This window comes from Hydractinia symbiolongicarpus, chromosome 9, assembly GCF_029227915.1.
Source record: "Hydractinia symbiolongicarpus strain clone_291-10 chromosome 9, HSymV2.1, whole genome shotgun sequence".
Taxonomy (NCBI): domain Eukaryota; kingdom Metazoa; phylum Cnidaria; class Hydrozoa; order Anthoathecata; family Hydractiniidae; genus Hydractinia; species Hydractinia symbiolongicarpus.
This window is the reverse complement of record NC_079883.1, coordinates 19,813,411-19,836,459: the sequence shown is the minus strand read 5'-3', so window position 1 is coordinate 19,836,459 and position 23,049 is coordinate 19,813,411. Positions and strand designations below refer to the sequence as shown.

Sequence of the window (23,049 nt, the reverse complement as noted above, 5' to 3'; positions counted from 1 at the left end):
CTTAACGCCCAGAGGTATAGGAACACAGAAATCAAACGTTGCTATGAAAGAAATGAGCAAGAAAAGAAAAGGTTATACAACGAAAGGGTTTTGCAGGTTAAAAAATGGTTCTTTTACACCTTTGGTGTTTTCTACACACGGTGGGTTAGGAAGAGAATGCAAGAGATTCTATCAACGTCTTGCTGAGTTGATAGCAGATAAACGTGGTATACCAACGTCTATCGCTACGACGTTTGTCAGAACGAAAATTTGCTTTTCGTTACTCCGATCGACATTGCTATGCCTGCGCGGATCAAGATCATTGCGGCGGGATGTAAACATATCTGATATCGACATGTCTTTGACCAACACACTATCGGAAATAAGGGAATTCCGATAGCCGAAATAGTATTATATATTATATATTTTGAGCGGCGGTCTCTCGCTATAGAAATAGACCAAAACAAAATTATATAAAATAACGTATGTTTGAATTTTCAAGGTATCAAGCCGAATAAACGGATCATCCGTTTATTCGGCTATGTAATTTTATAATTTCTAAATAATGAAAAGTTGATCAAAAAAAAAAAAACATATCAAAGATGGCGTCCAGCACTGCGCCTGGAGGTGCAAGCTATCCCCAACACCCGCATCAACAAAATCAACAACAACTACAACAATCACCCTTAACAGACACCGATCCTTTAGTCAAGTATCAAACGCTTCTTCCTATACTTAAAGAATCAATTGCAGTAAGTGTTGTTTTTACCAAGGAACATTAGCTAGAAAATGGGATTTTTTTTAGCTAGCTAATGTTTTTCTTTTGTGCATGTCTGTGTGTTTGTGTGTCCGTGTGTGTGTGTGGCAAACAGCTACAGTCAGCTAGACAGTTGGCTAGAATATAGCTACTGTTCTTGGTTAGTGAATTTGTTCTAGCCTAAATAAAAACAGGACATCCTTACGTATGTTCCATTTTAAAACTCTTTATCTTGAACCAGGCCTATCGATAAGAAGAGAGCGATCGCTCTTGTTCACGCAAAGACTCGCACAATTCTGACAAATGAGAAACTAGCTGAGCAATTAAATGCTCCCCCAATTTCACAAAAAGTTTTTTTTGCTGAGCAATATCAATTCACCTAGCATGGAAAACCATGTTATTTATCTTATTAATTGCAGTAAAAAATAACCGAAATAGATAAAAAAGGATAATATAAAATAGATAAAAAAGACTTTCTGATAAAATATGAGTTTATAAACTTATTCTATTTATTCAAGTTTCTCGCCCAGTCTAAATTATTGTAACATAGGCGAGCGATTTATGGCTTGGGTGTTATTTTCTTAGTGATATGCTTGTTGAACAAATCTGTTAAGTTTTCAAACGGAACAACCTTCTGTGGTGGATGTCACAAATAGTGGTGTCATTTGAATCCTGAAAATTTTCAGTCAGTAAATAAAAACTAAAAATTAAAAAAAAACTGTGTCTCAATCATCCATGGCTGTTTCGTAGTAAACAAAAATGCTACAAAAAATAAATGAGTTGCGAACTTTTACTAAGTTCTGTAATGCGCGCTCTTCCTGACAGACAAGAAAAGAAGGACCACATAGCCAAATTGAATCTTTATGCTAATTTATGGATTTTTAGGAATATAAGGTTAAAAATGAATTAGAATTGTTTTTTCTCAACTATTATCTTCTCTGTTTAAGAACAGGCGGAACAGACATTTTATCATGGATTTAATTGTACATAATATAATTTCTTCATTTGACAAAACAATTGGAAACCATAGCAAGCTCGAGTTTACTGGATTTTTTTCTTCATGCCCCAAGTGTTATTTAAACAATTTTAATCCACGTGCGGTATAATTTTTTTTCTGGGGGCGTTTAATGGACGTTTTTCGAAGCATTACAGTATAAAAACTGTAAATATGAATAGCCTCGAACCAAGTGTTTCTTTTTGTTCGCTAATTGAGGTAGCTTAGGTAATAGAATAGGGGTACTGGGAACAAGGTTTATAATTGTCGAGGAAGTATAAAGGTTCATAAAACAATTTATTTAATGCGTTTGTATTTTCTAAAATTTCCACTTTCGCTGGTCGGTTTTCTGGAGTACGATATATGTACGATATGACAACAACAGTTGATAGTTTGGTATATTACAAAAAATGATTACCGTTTGAACAAGCTTTTCTTGAAATCCAAAGAGTATTAAATCAAGTTAGCAAGTGGGCTTCTCATGCAGGTAAAACAGAAATTATGTTTATGTCTCGTAAACAGTTCATCGGTCCATATCCACATTTTAAATTGAATGAAAATACAATTAGTGTTACCAGCTCCACAAAATGTCTTGGTCTTATCATTGACAATAAACTGTCTTGGAACGACCTGGTAAATAAATTATGTAAAGATTTTTGATCGAAGGTAAAGAAGCTATACTCAATGAGGTTTATGGAACCTGGTGATTTGAAATCGATTTATTTTGGTGGAATACCTCCATCTGTGCTGTATGGTAGAAGTGTTTGGGGTAACAGTTCGTCTACGCTTATAAAACCAATAGAAAGTATTCATTTAAAAGCTGCCAGGTTTATCAGTAGAATCAAAAAGAATGTGAGCGATGAAACTGTTCTTAAAACATGTAACTGGAAACAAGTTAGCTGGTACTACAAGAGATGTGTTGTGTGTTTAACATATAACATTTACAACGAATTGTCACCATCTCCTTTAGCATCTCTAGTTTTTAAAACGATTGACCACTTGCTGTACTCGAAAAAATATGCTCATCAAACAGCCACAATTTAAAGGTACTGTCCAGTAAAAATATAATAATAAAAAAGTAGCCTGAACTGAATTCCACTTTCTTTATTTATTGCAAAAAGTGATTATATTTCTAAAGTTTTCTCTCGACTCGAATAACATTTCCTTTATATTTACAAATTTTTTATATCGCAGGTTGTCGAAACCCGGATCTGAGAATAGAATTTATAGTATATAGCTAGTCATTGACAGTACATTTTTTGAATTAAAAACAACAACAATTATTACTGTGGAGAGTTTATCATTTCTTGAACATTCTTACAGGCCGTAATTTTTAAAAAATCATGGTAATTTATGACTAAGCATGCTTGTACCTTGGATGATTGCATTGCTCTATGTTGAATTTTGTTGAATTTATAACATGATAAAGACCAATATTTAGCCTCATGCCACCAACCCAACATGCTCAGGATAGCCAAATAAATAAAAGATATTTAATAACAAAGAATAAAGTGTATATGTCAACAACATTGGTTAAAGCTAAATTGTCTCTAAACTAACCCTGTTTTCATCTTAGCATGTTTTTTCCGGCTTTGTATTTTATGGAAAGGAAATGGATATTGATATAGGCTTATTGAACATAAGAAGTCATCTAAGAGAATGTTTATCAAAGATTTGTCATTACATTTTTAAGGTTCGAAAACGGCCACTTTAGAGCAGTGTTTATTAGAAGAAGTGAATGCATAAGGAAAGTGTTTGGGAATAATTTTGATTATTTAGGGCTGTTTATATAAGAAGAAGGACAAAACGATTGCCGAAAGACGAAACGATTGCCGAAAGACGAAACGATTAGTTATATTGGGAAAAGGATCCTGAGACGATATTATATAAACACTAAGAAAACCCAGTCTCTCTTTCCGTTGAAAGATAAAATAAAGCACTTAGCATGCGTTATCTACGAAGGTACTTGTTCATGCGGTGTGAACTACATCGGTGAAACTGTACGAAATGCGCAAACACGATGGTCTGAACAAAACAAAATGTCTTCAACGTCCGAACCAGCTAATCATGTCGCGAATGATGGACACTCTTTTTGTTGGAAAATTTTAAGTTACGCTTCTAAAAACTGTTTAAAGAGAAAATTTTTGGAGGCATTCTATATAAAATCGTTAAGGCCTGTACTTAAGGTATACCTTTAATTGCTGACAACGCGCAGGGAAAAACAACAATAAAAACTGCAAGTTTGGCGGATATGAGGGGTCTCGGAGGATATGTGTGTACTGTATCTAATTGTAACAGAGGTCAACAAAGACCACAACAAACTGTCTAAGACAGTTTCTCGTAAATGTAGTGTGGTCAACAAGGATCACATAAAACAAACTGTCAATCAATATAAGTAAAACAAACTGTCAACAAAGACAGGTTCTAAACAAACTGTCAACAAAGACAGGTTCTAACAAACTGCCAACAAGGACAGCTTAAGATTGATAGTTCATGAATAGCAAAATATTACTTAAGAATACCAGCATGAGTTTAAAATACACAACACACCCCCTCGACCCTGTCTTTCAGACCACATGAACGCAAAGTAAATATATATACAACGTATACAAAATATATACATCTTCCGTGTATAAATGTCCTAAAAATATTCACATTGAATAAAACCTAATGAACTTAACAGTAAAAATGCCCTGACGGGATGGGTGGGCGGTAAAACCACAACTACTGTTGGCTAGCACGAGCGAAAGAGGAATCGTGGAGCGAGACCGTGACTAAAAGAGCCGAACGAACAAAGTGAAGATTGGAGCCCAGGCCTGTGAAACTAAGATGGCAACCACAGCTACGCGCTACCGTACTAACGCCAGTCCATGTCGTTTAGCAATTAACTAAAGTTAAGTAAACTTAACTACCTTTAATTGCTGACAACGCGCAGGGAAAAACAACAATAAAAACTGCAAGTTTGGCGGATATGAGGGGTCTCGGAGGATATGTGTGTACTGTATCTAATTGTAACAGAGGTCAACAAAGACCACAACAAACTGTCTAAGACAGTTTCTCGTAAATGTAGTGTGGTCAACAAGGATCACATAAAACAAACTGTCAATCAATATAAGTAAAACAAACTGTCAACAAAGACAGGTTCTAAACAAACTGTCAACAAAGACAGGTTCTAACAAACTGCCAACAAGGACAGCTTAAGATTGATAGTTCATGAATAGCAAAATATTACTTAAGAATACCAGCATGAGTTTAAAATACACAACACACCCCCAAATTCCCCCACACCACCACACTTGACAAACTATACAAAATGAAGAGGTGTGGTGACGCCTACGAGCGCCACCAACTAAACTATAACAAAAATGAAGAAGGTGTGTGACGGCTCCACCCACGAGTAGGTGGCCCAGCGGTGCATAGACTGCGAGAAAGGCCAATGACCTGTGCATCATCGAGATGTAGATAGCGTCTATAGGCATCACTGGTCCACCTGCCTAAAATCTGGATAGTGCTGTCAGGCACCCCTGCAGATGCTGCTGCGGAGGCACCACCAATGCGAAAGGAATGTGTATTAATGTGTGGAATATTAGGCAAACACGAAGCCAGGAGGTTTACTATGTCCTGACGAGTCAAAAATTTGAAGTCCTGGTAAGTGAAGAGTGGCCACCCTGGGCCGGGATGAACCGCTAAGAAACGGCGCATACACTGAACCGGGCAAACTGCGTTATTGTTAGCGCCAACCCTAATCTGACAACCAACACGAAAGGGATCTGTTTTAGACGACCGGATATGAACCAGCATGACGGAATTGTCTGCGGAAAATTGGATATCTCCAACCAATAAATCGGTGGATGGATCGAAGTGACGACTGGATTGATAAGTGTATTCAGAGCAGCGCAACAAGCCAAAGAAGGCCAAAGAGGTAGCAGCTTTGAAAAGTAGTCGTTCATATACTGTAGCTTGTAAAAATTGAATACGGTAATGAATTAAACACAAATTCTGATATGTAATTGGGTGCCTGCGCGGCCGGGTGAGACGAGCTCCTTGGACTCTTTTAATTCCTCGCAGGGTGTAACACAAGCGACTCATGTCTGCTATTCGAACATAGTTGCCGGCCAAGATGGAGTGATATTGCAAGCCTGAGATGTAAACGCGAATGGTAGTGTGAGATACGCGTTGTGCCAAACTAGAAATGTAGCGAATTAGAATATCCTCGTTCAACGGCCAGAGAGGATGAGACCACCTATAACAAAATCGCTGATATGAGGCAACACCAGTGGAATACGTGGCCCTAGTAGTGGGTGCCAAAGCTTGAGATTGAAAGTACTGTGAGGCTATACTAAGATGGTCCAGATGGTTGGCTCGATTGGTGTGGGTGACTCGTCTGCGGACTGAAGGCGTTGTTTGAATCGACGAACCTGTAACCGAGATAGAAGATCAGCTGCAATATTAGTATGTCCAGGAATATGTTGAAGCAAAATATTAATGTTCAACCGCGCCGTGAATAGAAATAAGTGGCGAATTAACGACATGATGTGTTTATCCCGAGATGTGCCTGAGCGCCACACATGAACTATGGACGCGTTGTCTGTGTAAATGATGATCTGCAGATTACGCCATTCGCGACCCCACGTCCTAACCGCTGCTACAATTGCGAAAAGCTCCAATATATTAATGTGAAAGGAATGAAATGTTGGGGGCCATGGAGCACAGAACCAACTATTGCGAAAAACAGCACCAAATCCTACCCCTGATGCATCCGTAAAGAGGCTAAGTGAAGCGGCTGTGATTGGGTCCCCTTGAATAAAACAGACACCATTCCAGCTAGGTAGAAAATCCACCCACCATTGAATGTCTAAGCGTGCCTCCCCATTTAATGTGATATGATGATTGAGTGATGCAACGGTGGTAGACAAATCAATTAACCTACGGAGGAACATTCTGCCTGGCTTTACCACTTTGGCAGCGAAAGATAAAGAGCCAATCAAAGAAAGCAATTCTCGTTTGGTGCACTTCTTCCTACCAGACCAAACCAATAAAGCTTCGTGCAACTCCCTGTACTTATCCGCTGGCAAGCGAATGATTTGTTGCTGAGAGTCGATCTCAATGCCCAGGTAGGTTATAGTTTGTGAGGGTCCTGTGGTTTTTTCCTCCGCAATAGGGACACCCAGTTTAGTGCACATAGACTGAATAGATTCCAAGTAACTATTTACTTCTGCTGCCGACCTCCCACAAAGGAAGAAATCGTCTAAGTAATGGATCACAAATGGAATACCAAGCACAGTGAGGAAGATCCAACATAACAAATCTGCAAAACAGTTAAACAAGAAGGGTGAGGAGCGGCTGCCAAATGGCAAGCGAGTGTCCACAAAGTAATAACCCTCCCAACAGTAGCCTAATAAACCCCATTGAGCTGGTTTAACGGGGCAAAGGCGAAAAGCATGTTTGATATCAATTTTGGCTAAAAATGCTGTGGGACCCAACCCAGACACCAATTTTAGGGCATCGTCGAAGGTGGAATATCGCACTGAAAACTCTTCTTTGCATATGCCTTCATTAATAGCATTGCCTCTAGGTGAGGAGAGATCTAAAATTATTCTGTAAGAACCGTCTTTCTTAGGTACTGCACCTAAAGGTGAACAATGCAGAGGCGTAATTGGAGGGCTTAGAAAAGGTCCTGAGGTGTGGCCTCGCGCTAATTCTTTAGCAATTGCCTCCCACACTGATTGAGAATTAGAGCGTGCAGATAGTAGGTTGCGTGGCCGGGTAGCTGTGCATGGGCCATGAAAACCAATGTCAAATCCAGAAGACAAACCAGAGATAATAAATGACACTAAAGACTGACAAGGGTGTTCCCTTAGCAATCTTTCAAAAAGAGCAACATTGACAGGACATTGACAAGACACAGGCAGTGGATTTGGATTAATATTTGCGGACAACGGAGCATTGTGAGGCAGGATGGGAGTCGCCGCAGTGTTTGCATTGGTGTGCGAAGCGACATTGTCGGTTCGTACAGTGACCCTGTGCGTTGAAGTATCGACAAGTGGCGATGTTATCGACCTGTCCGACTGCACCTGTGTCAGCCCTACTGAGGGTCTGCGTGGCTCGAAAAGGCTGTGTGGCACGAAAGCGCTGTGAGGCGCGAAAAGGCTGGGGGGCACGAAAGGGCTGCCCACTATATGCCAAATTTGAAGGTGCTGATTCGTTCCCAGCTGCTGACTCAGTGCGAAGAGGGCAACTTGATGCAAGATGTCCATAATTCCGGCACCGAAAACACATGACCTGCAGTGGGGCACTTCGGAGATGACGGTTATAAAGATCGTCATCTACACGGTTCCATGACAAACCAGAATCAAAAGCCATTTGGTACCTAAACATGCGATCGTATGTCGACCATGCTGTAAATGTAAACTGTGAGGCGAAGTCACACATGATAGACTGATAGTGTAAAAGCTCGGATGCACGATGTGGAAAGAAAAAGGTGAAGCACCGGATAAAATTATTCCATGCTAACATCCAAGATGAAAAGTCACTAACCTTAGGGCGGTTTGATTGCTTGGGAACTAACGCAACTGACGGGCTAGACCCACCGAGAACCTTAAACGTAAACTCGTCTGAAGATGAGGCAAAAGCAGGCAGTAAGCTATCAAAATTTACATACTCACCTTTTTTAACCTTGTCCAAAACGGCCTGAGGAAGTGCCGGCAAGGGAGCAGGGCGCGCTGTGGTTGCAACGGAAAACCCAACCTGGGCTGGACGAGGAAGACCCCCCTGTGGAAACTCACCCCCTTCAGAAAACGGCTCAGACACAAAATGGTGTACAATAGGAGTCTCAACAACAGAGTTAGTATTATAAGTGTCACCTGTCGCTTGATTTTGCTCTATTATGTCAGGAGCTCTTCCCGCGAGTCGTTCCCCCTCGTGACCCTCGAAAAATCGTCGCAATTCTCCTCTAATTAACTCTGTAACCACAGCTGTTGTAAGGATGGGCGACTCGACAACGTCGGTGGTCGAAGATGATGATGCCTGATGACCAGTCAAGACATTTGAAGACACAACTGTAGTTGACTCAACGCCGGTTGCTGTGTTGGTTGGCTGGCCGCGTGGGCGGAGTCTGGTCGACCTCGTGGCCACGTTGATTGATGGAATAATTGGGGCCATACATGATGTAGTGGTCACCGACGTAGCTACCACCGAATGTGGCGGATTGTAGAACGAAAACAGGCGACGAGCAAGTATTTGAGGCGATCCTGAGTCAATTAAATTTAGTGCATTGCACACTAATCGTAGAGTTTGAACTGGCAATGTGGTCCATTCTGCCAGACTCTTTTTGTCTGCATCTGGCACTGGCAAGGCTACTCCAGAACGTCGTCGAACAGCGACGCAAAGAACTATCATTATCGTGAGGTACGTAAATCTAACAATAAACATCTTTCGTCACGTAAATGATTATTTGCGGAACCAATTAAAGGATAACAAAAGATTAAATAAACCGATTAAAACCACAACTACTGTTGGCTAGCACGAGCGAAAGAGGAATCGTGGAGCGAGACCGTGACTAAAAGAGCCGAACGAACAAAGTGAAGATTGGAGCCCAGGCCTGTGAAACTAAGATGGCAACCACAGCTACGCGCTACCGTACTAACGCCAGTCCATGTCGTTTAGCAATTAACTAAAGTTAAGTAAACTTAACTACCTTTATTGTATCAAAAAATCTATTATTTTTTTTATTAGCCATTTATACTAAAGAAACGAGGATCTTCCCAATGATAAAACTATTTTTTATTTTTCGAAGGGCAATATTGACTTTATCCAAATAACAAACTTTTTTTCTGATCGGTCTTTCACACATTAAATTGAATAAGAGTCAAGGGTGAATGTTTTAACACTTCTCATCCTCTTGATTATAACTTTTAAAAATAAATTATATTTCCTTTCCGAAAAGAAATGACCATCTGAAAAAAAAAACACTTTCAATTCTAAAAATGTATGCCATCCTGTTCTGTTTCTGCAAGTCACAGAAAAATGTTAAACGACTTGAAAGTTCTAATTATATGGTATTCTTAGTGACGTCTTTGCGAATAATAAAATTTAAAAGGACAACCTTCTGAATATTCATCGCCCCGGAAGTGTGAAAGTATCACCATCATTATGAGTATGCTTGAAAGGGGTGATATTTTTTAAAAAAAATTTAAAAAAATTTTTCGTAGTGTTTTTTTTTTCGTAAACCATCTATTACATTTCAAATCTCTTTTACAAAACTACAGAAGATCTACAAGGAAGAGTGCTACTAAGCTTTAGCCAACGTGTTTATCTAAAAGCGATTTTTTTTTATTTTCAAAAAATTAACGATTCTCTAGATATTACATCTTAAGGTGGATTTCCACGAGTGCGAATCTTCCTATCGCTCTACAATTACACGAAATTTTAGTGCGACAGGAGTTCTACGCTGCAAATGAGTGCGATAGCATGCCAATACAAATTATTATTTGTGCAAAATTTTCTTATGTGTACACACACGTTTCAAGATGGCAGACAGTTCAGAAGAAGAAGAAGAAGCTGTAGCTGCCTTAATAGTGATTAGAAGTATAATCACCATTTTCTTGGGTCGTCAAATTTATAGAGAAAGAGAATGTATAATCAACTGCTTCAAGAAATAAAATTGCACGATGGGGGTCAATAGTTGTCATCTTGGTCAAACTTGGTGATTTTGTAGCAGGGTCATTCTCGTTATTTAAATAATCTTCAACCGCTGCCTCCGAATAAGAGTCAATATCCTCCTCATCCTCCGGATTGATTGATTTTGTGTCTCTATTTTAAATGCTTATCAAGGCAAGATAAAAAAGTTCAATGTCAGCCAAACCTGATCCCGAAGCGGATTTGCTTTTTAGGTTATTCTATAACTTGCTGTATCTTTTTTTCAAGTTGTCCCATCATCGAATATCTTTACCTTAAGTTGAATTTAATTTTTTTTTACATTAAGTAATAAAATGTCTCTGTACTTTTAACGAAGTTGTGGAGCAAAATTTTTGCTCCATGCAACATTTTTTTGCTCCGTTGCAGTAAAAAGTAGATACTGGACACGAGCAATTTTTGTCATGTGCGTGCAATGGAGCAATGTTGCATAGCACGCGCATGAAAATGTCCCTCGTGCCCCCTTAGCTTAATGGTCGTAAAAGATATATATTACCAGGTATTTATGTCCTTGAGCATAATTTTCTACGTGAAACAATAGCGAACTGTTTAAACGAAAATATCTGTTTTTGATTAAAAGGTCGTTTTTTCCCTAACTTTCAAAGTAATATTAATCAAATACCCGCCCCTTGGCACTAATTCGAGAGACGCGCTTATAAAAAGTATCACAAAAACGTGGGCGATTTTTACGAGAGGGACGCGTATTCGAAACTGGGTATTTACAGCATTTACGTACCTTTCACTTCAGTTTTGTTTGGTTTAAATGCAATACACCTTTACGATAATTCAATTGAACATGCGTTCCTACGGCTCTCCATCGTTTTACAATATCGGAAAAAAGGAGGTAAAAATCGTGTTTTTATGAGAGTTTGTTAGAGACGAAAGCGTGCTTCCTCCAGTTTTTTAACTTCCTTCGTACAATTTCTTTCAACTTTTCAGGAAACGTTAATAATAATAAGATACAACTTATGTGTACTTTTCATTAAAAACAAAACGCGGCAAGAAAAGTTATCACGAAAAAACGTGTTTTCTCATTAATAAACTCTTATAAAAGTGTCATGTTTACCTCCTCCGATTGCTAAATAAGCTGCGATGGAGTGTTAGTTTCCCCGAATTATCGTAAGGGTGTATTCAATAGTTTACAACTAAAGCTAGATCTGCCTAGATGTTAATAAACAGTAATTATCTCAATGCTGTCATTTCTTTTGTTTAGAATTTGATCAAGCATACAATGTACATCCTTCAAAACACTTCGAATGGTCACTGCAGGTATGAAGTTACTAACCAGCTGGTCAGATAAGTACAACATTGTCTCAAAAAGTGTTGCATCGTTTAACCAATTTTCGCAAGTTTCCGTTTTACCATTTTAAAACTTTTTCGGTTCAAAAAGGCGTGAATTCGCATAAGTTATGAAGTTCCTTCCAATTAAAGTAATCAAATCGAGCAGGATCTTGCTGGTGATCATGTTTGCTGTATATCTTTAAAAAGTGCTACCTTAAGGGAATTCTTGGAATTGCGGAATTACAGATTGCAAATTTGGCCAAAATCCGCAATCTTTTCTTCCCAATTCCAAGGAAAGAAATCGCCATCTTATTTTGTCGATTTCCAAGAAAAAGACAAGTTATTTTTATCGTTGTTTTGCTACATGAAGGTTTACAGGAGAGAAGAAATTTTCAATAGAAATCTTATTGAGATAAAAAAATTTATCATGAGATTTTGTGAAAAAATTCATGGATCATTGCTTAATTCGCAATTTCTTGACACACTATCAGATTCGCAATCTTTAATTCCGCAAACTTTTCTTCTCGTAAAGGAGAACTAACGAAAAAACTACCTATATGTTTTTTGTAATAAAAACATTCTTTAATATCACGAAAACAACATGGTATAAAATTTTTAAAATTTTTTAAATTTTTTATGTCCAAATTTTGTCCTCCAAAAATGAGAATTACATAACGGTCGCCACCATTATCGAACAAAGGGCAACTTGGTTCCTACATATTTTGTTCATAGGTGACGTCACACGGCGTACATAGCTTAACAACACTTGTGAAGATTCAATCACCTCTTGGTCTTTCCTAGAGTGATTAAAATTTATCGCGAGGTTCGGACAATGAAGAAGACAAGCTAAATTCCAGCAGAACAAACATTATAGTAGGAAAATGAATTTTCAAGAATTTAGCAACATGGTAAATAGTAAAAACAGAGAAAAACTTTGATTGTTTTTGTTTTGTTTTGCTATCACAAAATCACTTTCATTGCGCATAACCATTTGAAGTTTTGTTTTCAATTTTAGCAAATTAAACGAAGAACCCGTTGTCTATCATATTTTGAAACAAAATAACACACACAAAAAAAATTATAATAAATTTAAGTACACGTAGCTAATATTTATTTTTTCCAAGTGATAACTCATTTCAAAACTCTAAAACTTTATTTATAACAGGGAAATATTATTTTATTCTGATAAAGTTATGTATTTCAAAACATGATAAATAAAATTACTCTTAGACAATCGCAAGAAGCACAGTTCAGCATTCCCTGGCTTCGTTAATTCAGAATGCGTTTGTTTTCATTCCCGCGGACTTACGTCACACAAATTAGTATTTTACCGAACAGAATGTGCGTATTAACACTGTCATGGCGGTGACCGTTGGACTACTTTGACCTTAAATATCTCGAGAACCAGAGCTCACAAATATAATAAAAACAAGACGTATAACATACGTAAAACAACATTACAAAAAGCTGTTTATCAGATTGTGATTTCTGTTACGAAGTTTGACACGACATATTTTGCTATTCAGATAGGCAATGTCACAAACAGCAAACTTCGATAAAAAGAATCCTGTGCACTTATGGCGCGGAGACAAATAACAAGAACGGAATCGAAAATTTACGTTCTTTCGGCATGTTTCCGAAATCATATTTCTCTATGTTGGCGTGTCATTAGCGTAGCGAAAAGAATTCCGTTCTCATCATTATTTACAATATAATTTGCCTTTTGCTTACATTTTAATTAAATTTTGTAAAATCGATGTATTTAATAAACAGATATGGTGGAGCGTCTTTGTTTCTCTCTTACGTAATGTTGTGGAAATTTTATTTTTTGCAGACTACTTTCCTGGCATTTGAGGAGACCTTAATTCTCCCCATATTAACTTTTGTAAACTTTGGTGGAAACACCTTTTACTTTACCAGTTGTTAAATAATGCTTTTGAACACTTTTCTTATCTTTGTAAAAAATAAAATTTATAACGGCAAAAAAAAAAAAAGTAAAAATAGTTACCAAGATGAGATTCGAACACACGACTTCTCCCGTTTGGTGCTCAGAGAGGCAAAAATTTACATTCTTGTGGGACACATTTGCGTTTTAACACAAGCTCACGAGCTTGTAATTAATACAGTTTATATTCATACTATAATGAACATTTTAAGCACAACTTGTTATCAATCTTTAGGGGCTGATCACATGAGGCGAGCCAGCCCGGTTAAGTGAGCTGGCTCGGTTAGGCGGGCTGATAATTTTGTGCCATCACATGAGGAAAACGCAGCTGAATTTGAGTCACGTGACTTTGTTTATGTTTTGCGCGGTAACAAAGATGGCGCCTTTTCCTCTTTTATCCTTGCACTAAATTTATTCCTTTCATCCTCATTTAATAAATCTGTTGGCATAACAGAAACTGCTACTGGGCCAAAAGGTTTATCATCATTGCTATACAGTTTGGCAATTGATAAACGAATTTCTGAATATAATCTTGGCTTATTAGCATCGAAATCTTGACACATAAAAAGCATATGTGTCTTGAATTCCAGGAGGCAAGACAACAAATCGTCAATGAATTCGGGTTCCCAGCGAAAGTTTTTCCACACTTTTTTGGCTCCAGAAGGACCAGCCATAGTATTGCCCGCAATATTGATCTTTCAAAAGTTTAGGCATGCACACGAGCTAAAAAATCAGCCCGGTTAGCCGGGCTGGAGCAATCACATGAGAAATTTCCAGCCCGTCTAACCGAGATCTCGGTTCAACAAAGCGAAATCTCGGCAAACCGGGCTGGCTTGTTTCTCATGTGATCGCAATTCACTTTTCATAAGAAATCTTTTAATAGAAGCGAGATCTCGGCAAAGCGAGCCAGCCCGCTTAACCGGGCCGGCTCGCCTCATGTGATTAGCCCCTTAGTTCTTTTTTAAGGTAAACATCAATCCGACGTTATACCGTGAAGAATAGTTTTTTTGAAAATAAGAACTATTTTAAACTGATTTGTTGTTATCACGCAAACAACAACAACAACAAGAACTGGACTGTTTTCAATGAAGTGTACACGTCTTTTACATGTCTAGATTCTGTTATGCCGAATGTTCACTTTGTATGCAGAATAATATTTTTTATGTATAAATTTTTGCATATTTTGAGTAACAATAATACATAAATGACCATGATCCTTCAAGGGCCTTAATAAAGGTACTTACAGCAGTGAAATGATACTGGACCGTAATTGAGTACTTGTGATTTCAAAAATTGATACTTAAATATTACATTGATTTTGACGTTTAAGGCAACGAAGCAGGGACTCAAATGTAAACGTCGGATTGACGTCTAGCGTACACTGTCATCGCTAAGTTTTTAGAGAAATATTTTTACTACTGCAACGGAATTAAAGTAAAGCTTAAAGTAACATTTTGCAATGAAACAAAACATGGCTGTTACACCAGCTCATGAGTCAAGAGTGTTTTTTTCTCATGTGACAAAATATTTTTGACTATAGGCAAAGCGATGTGCAATCGCTGAACAAATGCATGGAAGATTTTTACAATATAAGTGATCAAGTTCATCATTGGTTGGTAAGTTTACCCGAGATTTTTTTATACTCCTCGCTTCCTGTGCTTTCCGACAAGAGCCATTTTTTTATCAAATTCAATAAATTTGGAAAATAATCAGATTACTCTTAAAATAGCCTTTTTTATAAAAATGTACACAGTGAAGCATTTCTTCCTGGCATGTATTTTGCAGATTTTGGGATGAGTTGACTACGAGCGAATATTAGCACTTGCTGCTTCGTTTAAACTGGTATGAATTTGGAACGGATTTTTATATAAAGCCTGATCACTTCTTACCTTAATGGAGTAATGGAGTTTCAAATATTTATTTTCGCCAATAGCCCATTACTAGGATTTAATAAAAATATAATTTGCATGTTTATAGACTTTACGACTATTAATACACCTATTTCCATATTCATTTTCGTTCTGCGGAAAATACCGAATAGATGCGAGATTAGTTGTGAGCAAATTTTTAATTTGCAGAGAAGTAGTGGGATATGGTTTGTTTACTTGCAATACTTGCAAAATTTGTCACTTAGATTATTATTAACGTTCGGTGATATTATGGAATAATAGCATGTATCTGCCAAACATTGGGCCGTTCTAATGGCTTGTTTGTTATTCTTGGTGTTAAATGAGCTAGGTATTAGCAAGCTTTAAATATGATGATATGAGTAGTTAGTTGACTTATTCCAAACAAACGTGAAATTTCAAGCTGTTTACTAAAATTGGTGGCGTTGCTGGTATTTATTTTTTGTCACAGGGTTATTGAATGTACTTTATTATTTAACTAATATCTGTGACAATAACATTAGCCTGGCTTGCTGACAGTACAATAGTTGGTGTAAATACTGTGTATAATTTTAAGATAAAAAAAAAAAAATTCTTTACAAATCAACACTATTGAAGAATTCCATGAAGATTATTTTCTGTGAGTAAAAAAACAATGTTTCAGATTAATGTTCAAGATTTTAAGTATATATAGGCGAAAAAACAAAATACAAAAGGACCTGGCTTTAAAGAACATTAATTGTGAGCACGTTAACAGCTGAAATTCAGACATTCTTATAAAAAAAGTTGTATATTATTTTATTTTTATTTTATTTAAAATAAAAACTTAAAAATTAGGATGCCATTTAAAAAAAGACTACTTTTTCTATATATGGAGAGTTATGATAAGTTCTATGCTCTATCAATTCATATTATTTACAAACTGTTAGATTATTGACAGTCGGCGAGTGAGAAAGAGAGCAGTGACAGAGGGAGTGTGACAATTACACAGTCACAACAGCCAATAGTTAATATAATTTTAAATATTGTACGCAACAAATGTTGTAAAATGCTTTATTGATTACTCATGAGGCTTAAGCTATAGCTACAACCTGGAAAGAATACTTGAAAAAAATGTTATAGGAAAATCCAGCCTTTTCATTATTCTTAATGTTGAAATCTTTTTACTGTCCTCCTCTTTTTTCCCCAAGCAATGTTATTTATCTCTAGTACTCCAGGTTTCTGGAGTACTTCTGTTAGCATCTGTCAAGCATATTCAACATTGATTTTGGAGGAATGGAGAGCTCAAAATGAAATTTACAATATGTTTTTCCAGGGTTGTAGCTTAGCTGACTCCTGCTTTTTTGCCTGGTAGTTATTCTGGTTGGCTACCTTTGTGAAACTGCCAGTTAAAACTGCAAAAGTCAACATTTTATTGGTACGTTCTTTAAACTTGCATGTAAACAACCAGCGTCCCAAAATTTGCTCATAAGTAATCTCGTTGTCATGTCATTCTGCATTTTCGCATGCATATTACGCGGAACCAAATAGATATGGAAATAGGTCTAATAAATAGTTAGAACGAATTTCGTCCTTTATCGGCAGCTAAGTATACTGTGTTGTAATTAGTGTCCGTACGTGATAAGCCGTCGGGCGTAGCTTCGTGTTACGACTACACAGATGGTCACGCGCTATATATTTTTATTATTCTGTGCCATAGCGAGAGACAGGACGCGGGTTGGTAGTGGACATTTTGTAGTATCATTAAGAAATTTATGTGAAAACCTTTTATTTGTTGTGGCTGTTTGCGATTCTCGACACCTGAACATAATATATTGGGGAAAAAATCGCAACCACAAGCAATTAAGAACGCTGGTTCCATCAAGTAACACACACTGCGAACTTGTCAAAATTCACTTGTCAATGTTTACAGCGAACTTACCTTAAGGGAAGTAATTATTGCGCAAGAAAAGATGGCGGAACTAAAGATTGTGAATTTGGTCAAAATTCGCAATCTTTTCTCCAGCAATTCAAAAAATAGTCTAATTTTGTCAATTTCCAAGAAAAAGACGAGTTACTTCTGTCGTTGTATTGCTATACGAAGGTTTATTTGCATCAAAAGAAATTTTCAAAGGAACAAATCTTATCAATTCGCAATTTTAAATTCCGCAATTTCTTCACACAATACCGGATTCGCAATCTTTAATTCCGCAATTTCATCATTGTATCACCAATTCGCAATCTTTGATCTCGCAATTTACGATTTTTTCGATCATGAATTCGCAATCTTTTCTTCCGCATACTTTTCTTCCCTTAAGGTAGCATCTTAGGTTTTTGGTCAGATCCAAAATTTAGAGTATGCTAATTTTTGCTAGCGTCGGCACTTCCACGATTTTTCTGACCTTTCCGGGTCGTGGAGCGGGTTGTTCCATAATGAGGACATTTCAGAGAGCGTATTTTCGACGTTTATTACTCGACTCCTGCCAAAGTAAAAACTGGCCCTCAGGACTTTGGTAGGATGTCACCGACTGATGACTTCGGGCGAAGTTAAAAATGGTGAATTTACAAAATAACTTCGAGGACATATTTTCTCGAATGATGACAGTGAAAGTTAAATCATTTTGCAAAAATCCAAATATTCGTAAAATTGCATAATTCGCGCAAAAATTTATTTAAAGCAAGAAGCCCCTGAATAGCCCCAATTTTTGAGATTTAGCAGTTTATAGTATCTCTAATCCAGAAAAAAATTTTTCTCATGTTCATTATCTTTTGCATTAAATTTTTAGAAACGAATCCGAAATTTGTTTCTGCCGAAAGTTTTTTTGTCCGAAAATTTTGGTTTTTCTAATTTTTTTAAAAAAGGGCCATTGCATAGAAATTATATATAGGGTAACCAGAAAATCAATAAAAACTGCAGTTTTTGAAGTTATTATTTTCGTTATTTTAACATTTGGCTGAGGCTCTAACTATAAGTTGGATCCTGAAGACCCTTTTTTAGATCTTGATTGAATATATGTACACTTTCAATGATTCTAGCCTTCTTTTTGTGTCATTTTCCGTAATCATTACTTTTAAAATTTGGTTAAAACTTCCCATACAACTTACTATCATTTTTGACTTTAAAAATTTTTCTGCTGAAATAAAAAATTGTGTCCAAAACAATTTCCGCCGAAAAATTTAGTTCTTAATGTATACGAATATTTACCTATACAATCTCCGTCTAAATTTTTTGTTGTTGTTGTTTTAAGCTTGCGTTTAAATTTCGACTGCTGTTGCTGGCAGGTGTTTCTTTGTTGTATAGGTACTAGCTGTTTTTTTGTTGTATAGGTACTGGCTGATTCAACGGTTGCTCAATATCTGATGGGTAGCAACTTTTCAACTGAAGTGACATCATCATTTAACACCTCTCATAACCAAAATGTCGGTTCTGAAAAGCCGAAGGATATTTTGTTTTACTCTCAATTTTTAAAGAACGCTAAAAAGCAAGTGAAAGCATCAATGGAACTGCGTAATATGTTGTCCGAGTTCGCCGACGAACTGTAACCGTGAAATTTTTAACTCGTACAGTCGCCAGCTCTAATATTTTTAGGAAAAATACATTATATCGAAACAGGAAAGTTTTTATTTGTTTCACTTTTTATATTTACAGTCAAGTTGATTCATTTATTTTGGTCCCAACATATCCTCCGGTTTCACCCATTCGTTAAACTGTTCTTCAGTTAAATAACCTAGTTGTATCGCAGTGGCTTTAAGGGTAGATCCGTTCTTGTGCGCTGTCTTCGCGATTTTCGCAGCCTTGTCGTATCCAATGTGAGTATTGAGAGCAGTCACCAACATCAGTGATTCGTGTAGTAGTTTATCAATACGCTCTCGGTTCGCCACAATCCCGTCAACGCAATTATCAGAAAATGAAACTGCGGCATCACCAAGTAGACGAGCAGACTGCAAAACATTTTTAACCATGAGCGGTTTAAACACATTCAGTTCAAAATGACCATTACTTCCACCCACAGTGACGGCAACGTGATTTCCCATAATTTGAGCTGCAACCATAGTGATAGCCTCGCATTGGGTTGGATTTACCTTACCTGAAAAGACAGATGTAATTCCGATTTTTTATTTGTCAAATTTCGCGAGAAGCAAAATTTGTTGTGGCATAAATATTGTGAAAAGCACGATTTTTTTATACATATTTTAAGAAAAAACGGAATGTTTTATAAGCAATACGAGAGGCCTCTGATCCGAAGTATTTAAACCAGATTCGACTTACGAAATTTCCTCTTTCAATTACGTAGAAAAACTGATCGGACGCGAAGTACAGCAAGTAATTGAGTAAACGTTATATGTATTTTTATTGACACATAACTGACATATACTAAATGTGTTTATAGTGATGGTGTTAGATTAACGCAACCTTGTCCCAGGGCATCTTGTATCTTTTCTGACAACAAGACGTCGATACGAACATGACCCTGGTACAGGCCTCTTCACGTGACCATTTTACATCCCAGAATCTGAGTTGTATCCTATATTATAATACGCTTGTGTAAGTGCACGGTATTAAAATCACGGGTCGCTTATGGCTCATGCATTGTGTCCTCAAAGCATGGCGCTACGCTAAAATATACTAAGTTAAAAAAAATTGCCACACGGGTTTTTTTGTTGATTTTAAAACCCGTGCAGGGCCGTTATTGATGAAAACATTTTGGTTTTACCCCCGATTTAGCATTCGCATGCCGTATCTTACGGAAACAAGTTGTTTATCAACTGAAAAGAGACAACCAAAGCGAAGAAAGCTGTCTATTTTTTATATCTTTCGTATATATATACTCATTCCTCCAAAATACTCCTGAAAAAGTTATTTCAAACGCAGCATTTATCACGAGTTTAGTTTAAAGTTTTTGTGTTCTATGACTGAGGTTGCTTACTTTTATAATAAGAGCCGTGGAAAAATTCACTAAAGGTAGTTTTCCATACGACAGCATTTTCTGTCTGAGCGGAAAAAGCTCTTGAGATTTTTCCACACGCATGCGCAATGAAGTAAAATTACCCCTCAGTCGGCGTTAGAATACGCCCAGGAGCATAATTCAGCGCATATTTTTCTCTCGGGATTTTAACTAATAAAATTTACGGGAATGTAAACAATTGCACAATCCATTTTATTTAAGAAAAATATTAGAAAAAAACTTTATTTTATTTTGTGAAATCTTCAGATCCACAGATTCATATCGTATTTGCAAATCTACTCAGCGTTTTTACGTTCGGTACCAGACCTATAATGGCCTCTTCAAATCTGCTCGCTCGAAAAACCGGACGTGCATTTTTGCAGCTTCATATATTTGGTATATCTATATCTATATTTATCTTTTCAATACTCCCTCTACTATGAGTGATGCCTTGAGTGTTGACGGCGAGAATATCGGTGACCAAGAAAAACAGGATGTGAGTCCAACAAGAAAAAAGGACGTGAGTCCTACAGCTAAGAAGAACGTGAGTCCAGGTACAAAAAAGAGTGTCAAATCGGAAAAAAGTGGTGGGAACCATAGCCGTAAGAGGGATAAGAAAGACGAGGTTCTTTTTAAAAATCGTGGAAAATCAAAGAAAAGAAAGAAGAGGAACAGCAAGAAAAAGAGAAAGAGATCTCATTTTTCTTTACACAACTCTTCGAGCTCATCAAGCTCATCCTCGTCATCCAGTAGCTCATCATCTTCTGACGACTCTGATGATTCAGATTTTGAGGAACCAAGTACAAAAAACCAAGATATGACCGATTCAGGCTAGAAAAAGAGGGGAAGCATTGGAAGCTTCCCAAAGATATGAAAAACTCAATGTCAATGATGCTTTGACATCCCACGTGAATAACAAGGTTCTGAAGGATTCAATTTCATGGAACCAAAATGGCCTCTTCAAATCTGCTCGCTCGAAAAACCGGACGTGCATTTTTGCAGCTTCATATATTTGGTATATCTATATCTATATTTATCTTTTCAATACTCCCTCTACTATGAGTGATGCCTTGAGTGTTGACGGCGAGAATATCGGTGACCAAGAAAAACAGGATGTGAGTCCAACAAGAAAAAAGGACGTGAGTCCTACAGCTAAGAAGAACGTGAGTCCAGGTACAAAAAAGAGTGTGAAATTGGAAAAAAGTGGTGGGAACCATAGCCGTAAGAGGGATAAGAAAGACGAGGTTCTTTTTAAAAATCGTGGAAAATCAAAGAAAAGAAAGAAGAGGAACAGCAAGAAAAAGAAAAAGAGATCTCATTTTTCTTTACACAACTCTTCGAGCTCATCAAGCTCATCCTCGTCATCCAGTAGCTCATCATCTTCTGACGACTCTGATGATTCAGATTTTGAGGAACCAAGTACAAAAAACCAAGATATGACCGATTCAGGCCAGAAAAAGAGGGGAAGCATTGGAAGCTTCCCAAAGATATGAAAAACTCAATGTCAATGATGCTTTGACATCCCACGTGAATAACGAGGTTCTGAAGGATTCAATTTCATGGAACCAAAAAAACTGGATTCCTACATGAAGGATATCCTTTTTGGAAGGGGATTGGGGCCTGTGATCAAGCAGGACAAGGGCCTCAATAACTGCCAGCGAACGTCCTGGGCCTACTAACTAGTGTTTGAGCCGAAATTGACAGTGCAATGGGCAATCCAGAGGAGAGTAAACTAGTTCTGTCAAATATACTTACAAAATAGAACAGTGTATTACTCTGGTTGGGACAAGCTTCCAGGGCCTTACATGCATGCGTCAATTTAATGTATTACAGTCATTATACAAAAAACCTAAGAAGGTGAAGTCCGTGTTGTAAGACAATAAGAAGACCTTGTCACAGTGTAGCGCATTGTTTGGGAAAAATTTCGAGAAAGACCTCAGCGCTTCATCAAAACTGTTACGAGAACGTAACAATGTGTTTAAACAGCAACCCTTTCGAAGGAACACTGGGCCTAGTGGTTCTAACCAACAGGGACATTTCTACCGATCAAATTTCTCTTCTAGGTCCAGGGGATACACCAACAGCAACAACATCAGAAGAGATAACTATCGACCTTCAACACAGATAGGTGAGCAATTTATCTCATTTGTTTCCAAAAAGAGAGAGTTACTTCCTCCATACACTGAAAAATGTACATCCAGTGATAAAATTTTTTTTCGATTTATTATAGTGGATAAACAGAAATGTAATAGCAGGGAGGTTAAAATATTTTCTAAAAAATTGAGAAGTGATAACGAAAGACCAAAACATTTTGGATGTGGTCCGGGGATTCGGTATATCTCTGAATCAAACTCCACCACAACAAAGCAAAGAGACACATGGAAAGTTAGAAAGTTTAAAATTTGCTTTAGTCTTATATAAGTATACCTTAAGTATTTTGTTCTTATAAAAATATTATTAGTATGTACTGTAGCTAAGCTTGATATACACTTTTTTTTATCTTTGTTTATAGCTTGAAATTGTTCTTACATTTCTATATTTTGAGTATTTTAAATTTATTTTGTTGTACGTATAATACATGTTTCGAA

At 37.1% G+C, this 23,049-nt stretch overlaps 2 protein-coding genes across 2 annotated transcripts in view; one reads left to right on the top strand and one right to left on the bottom strand.

Annotated features, from left to right (window-relative positions):
* Positions 1-542: 542 nt before the first annotated feature.
* Positions 543-19,132, top strand: LOC130657346 (uncharacterized). Its single transcript, XM_057460326.1, has 4 exons — positions 543-731; positions 11,638-11,693; positions 15,191-15,266; positions 18,843-19,132. The coding sequence occupies exons 1-4, from the start codon at positions 582-584 to the stop codon at positions 19,056-19,058; spliced, it is 498 nt and encodes a 165-aa protein (XP_057316309.1). The 5' UTR covers positions 543-581; the 3' UTR covers positions 19,059-19,132.
* LOC130657345 (fumarate hydratase, mitochondrial-like) overlaps positions 19,115-23,049 on the bottom strand; it is a 22,917-nt gene continuing 18,982 nt past the window's right edge. Inside the window, exon 8 of the mRNA XM_057460325.1 lies at positions 19,115-19,603. Within this exon, the coding sequence (XP_057316308.1) occupies positions 19,179-19,603 (425 nt within the window). The 3' untranslated portion in view covers positions 19,115-19,178. The remainder of the gene's footprint in view (positions 19,604-23,049) is intronic.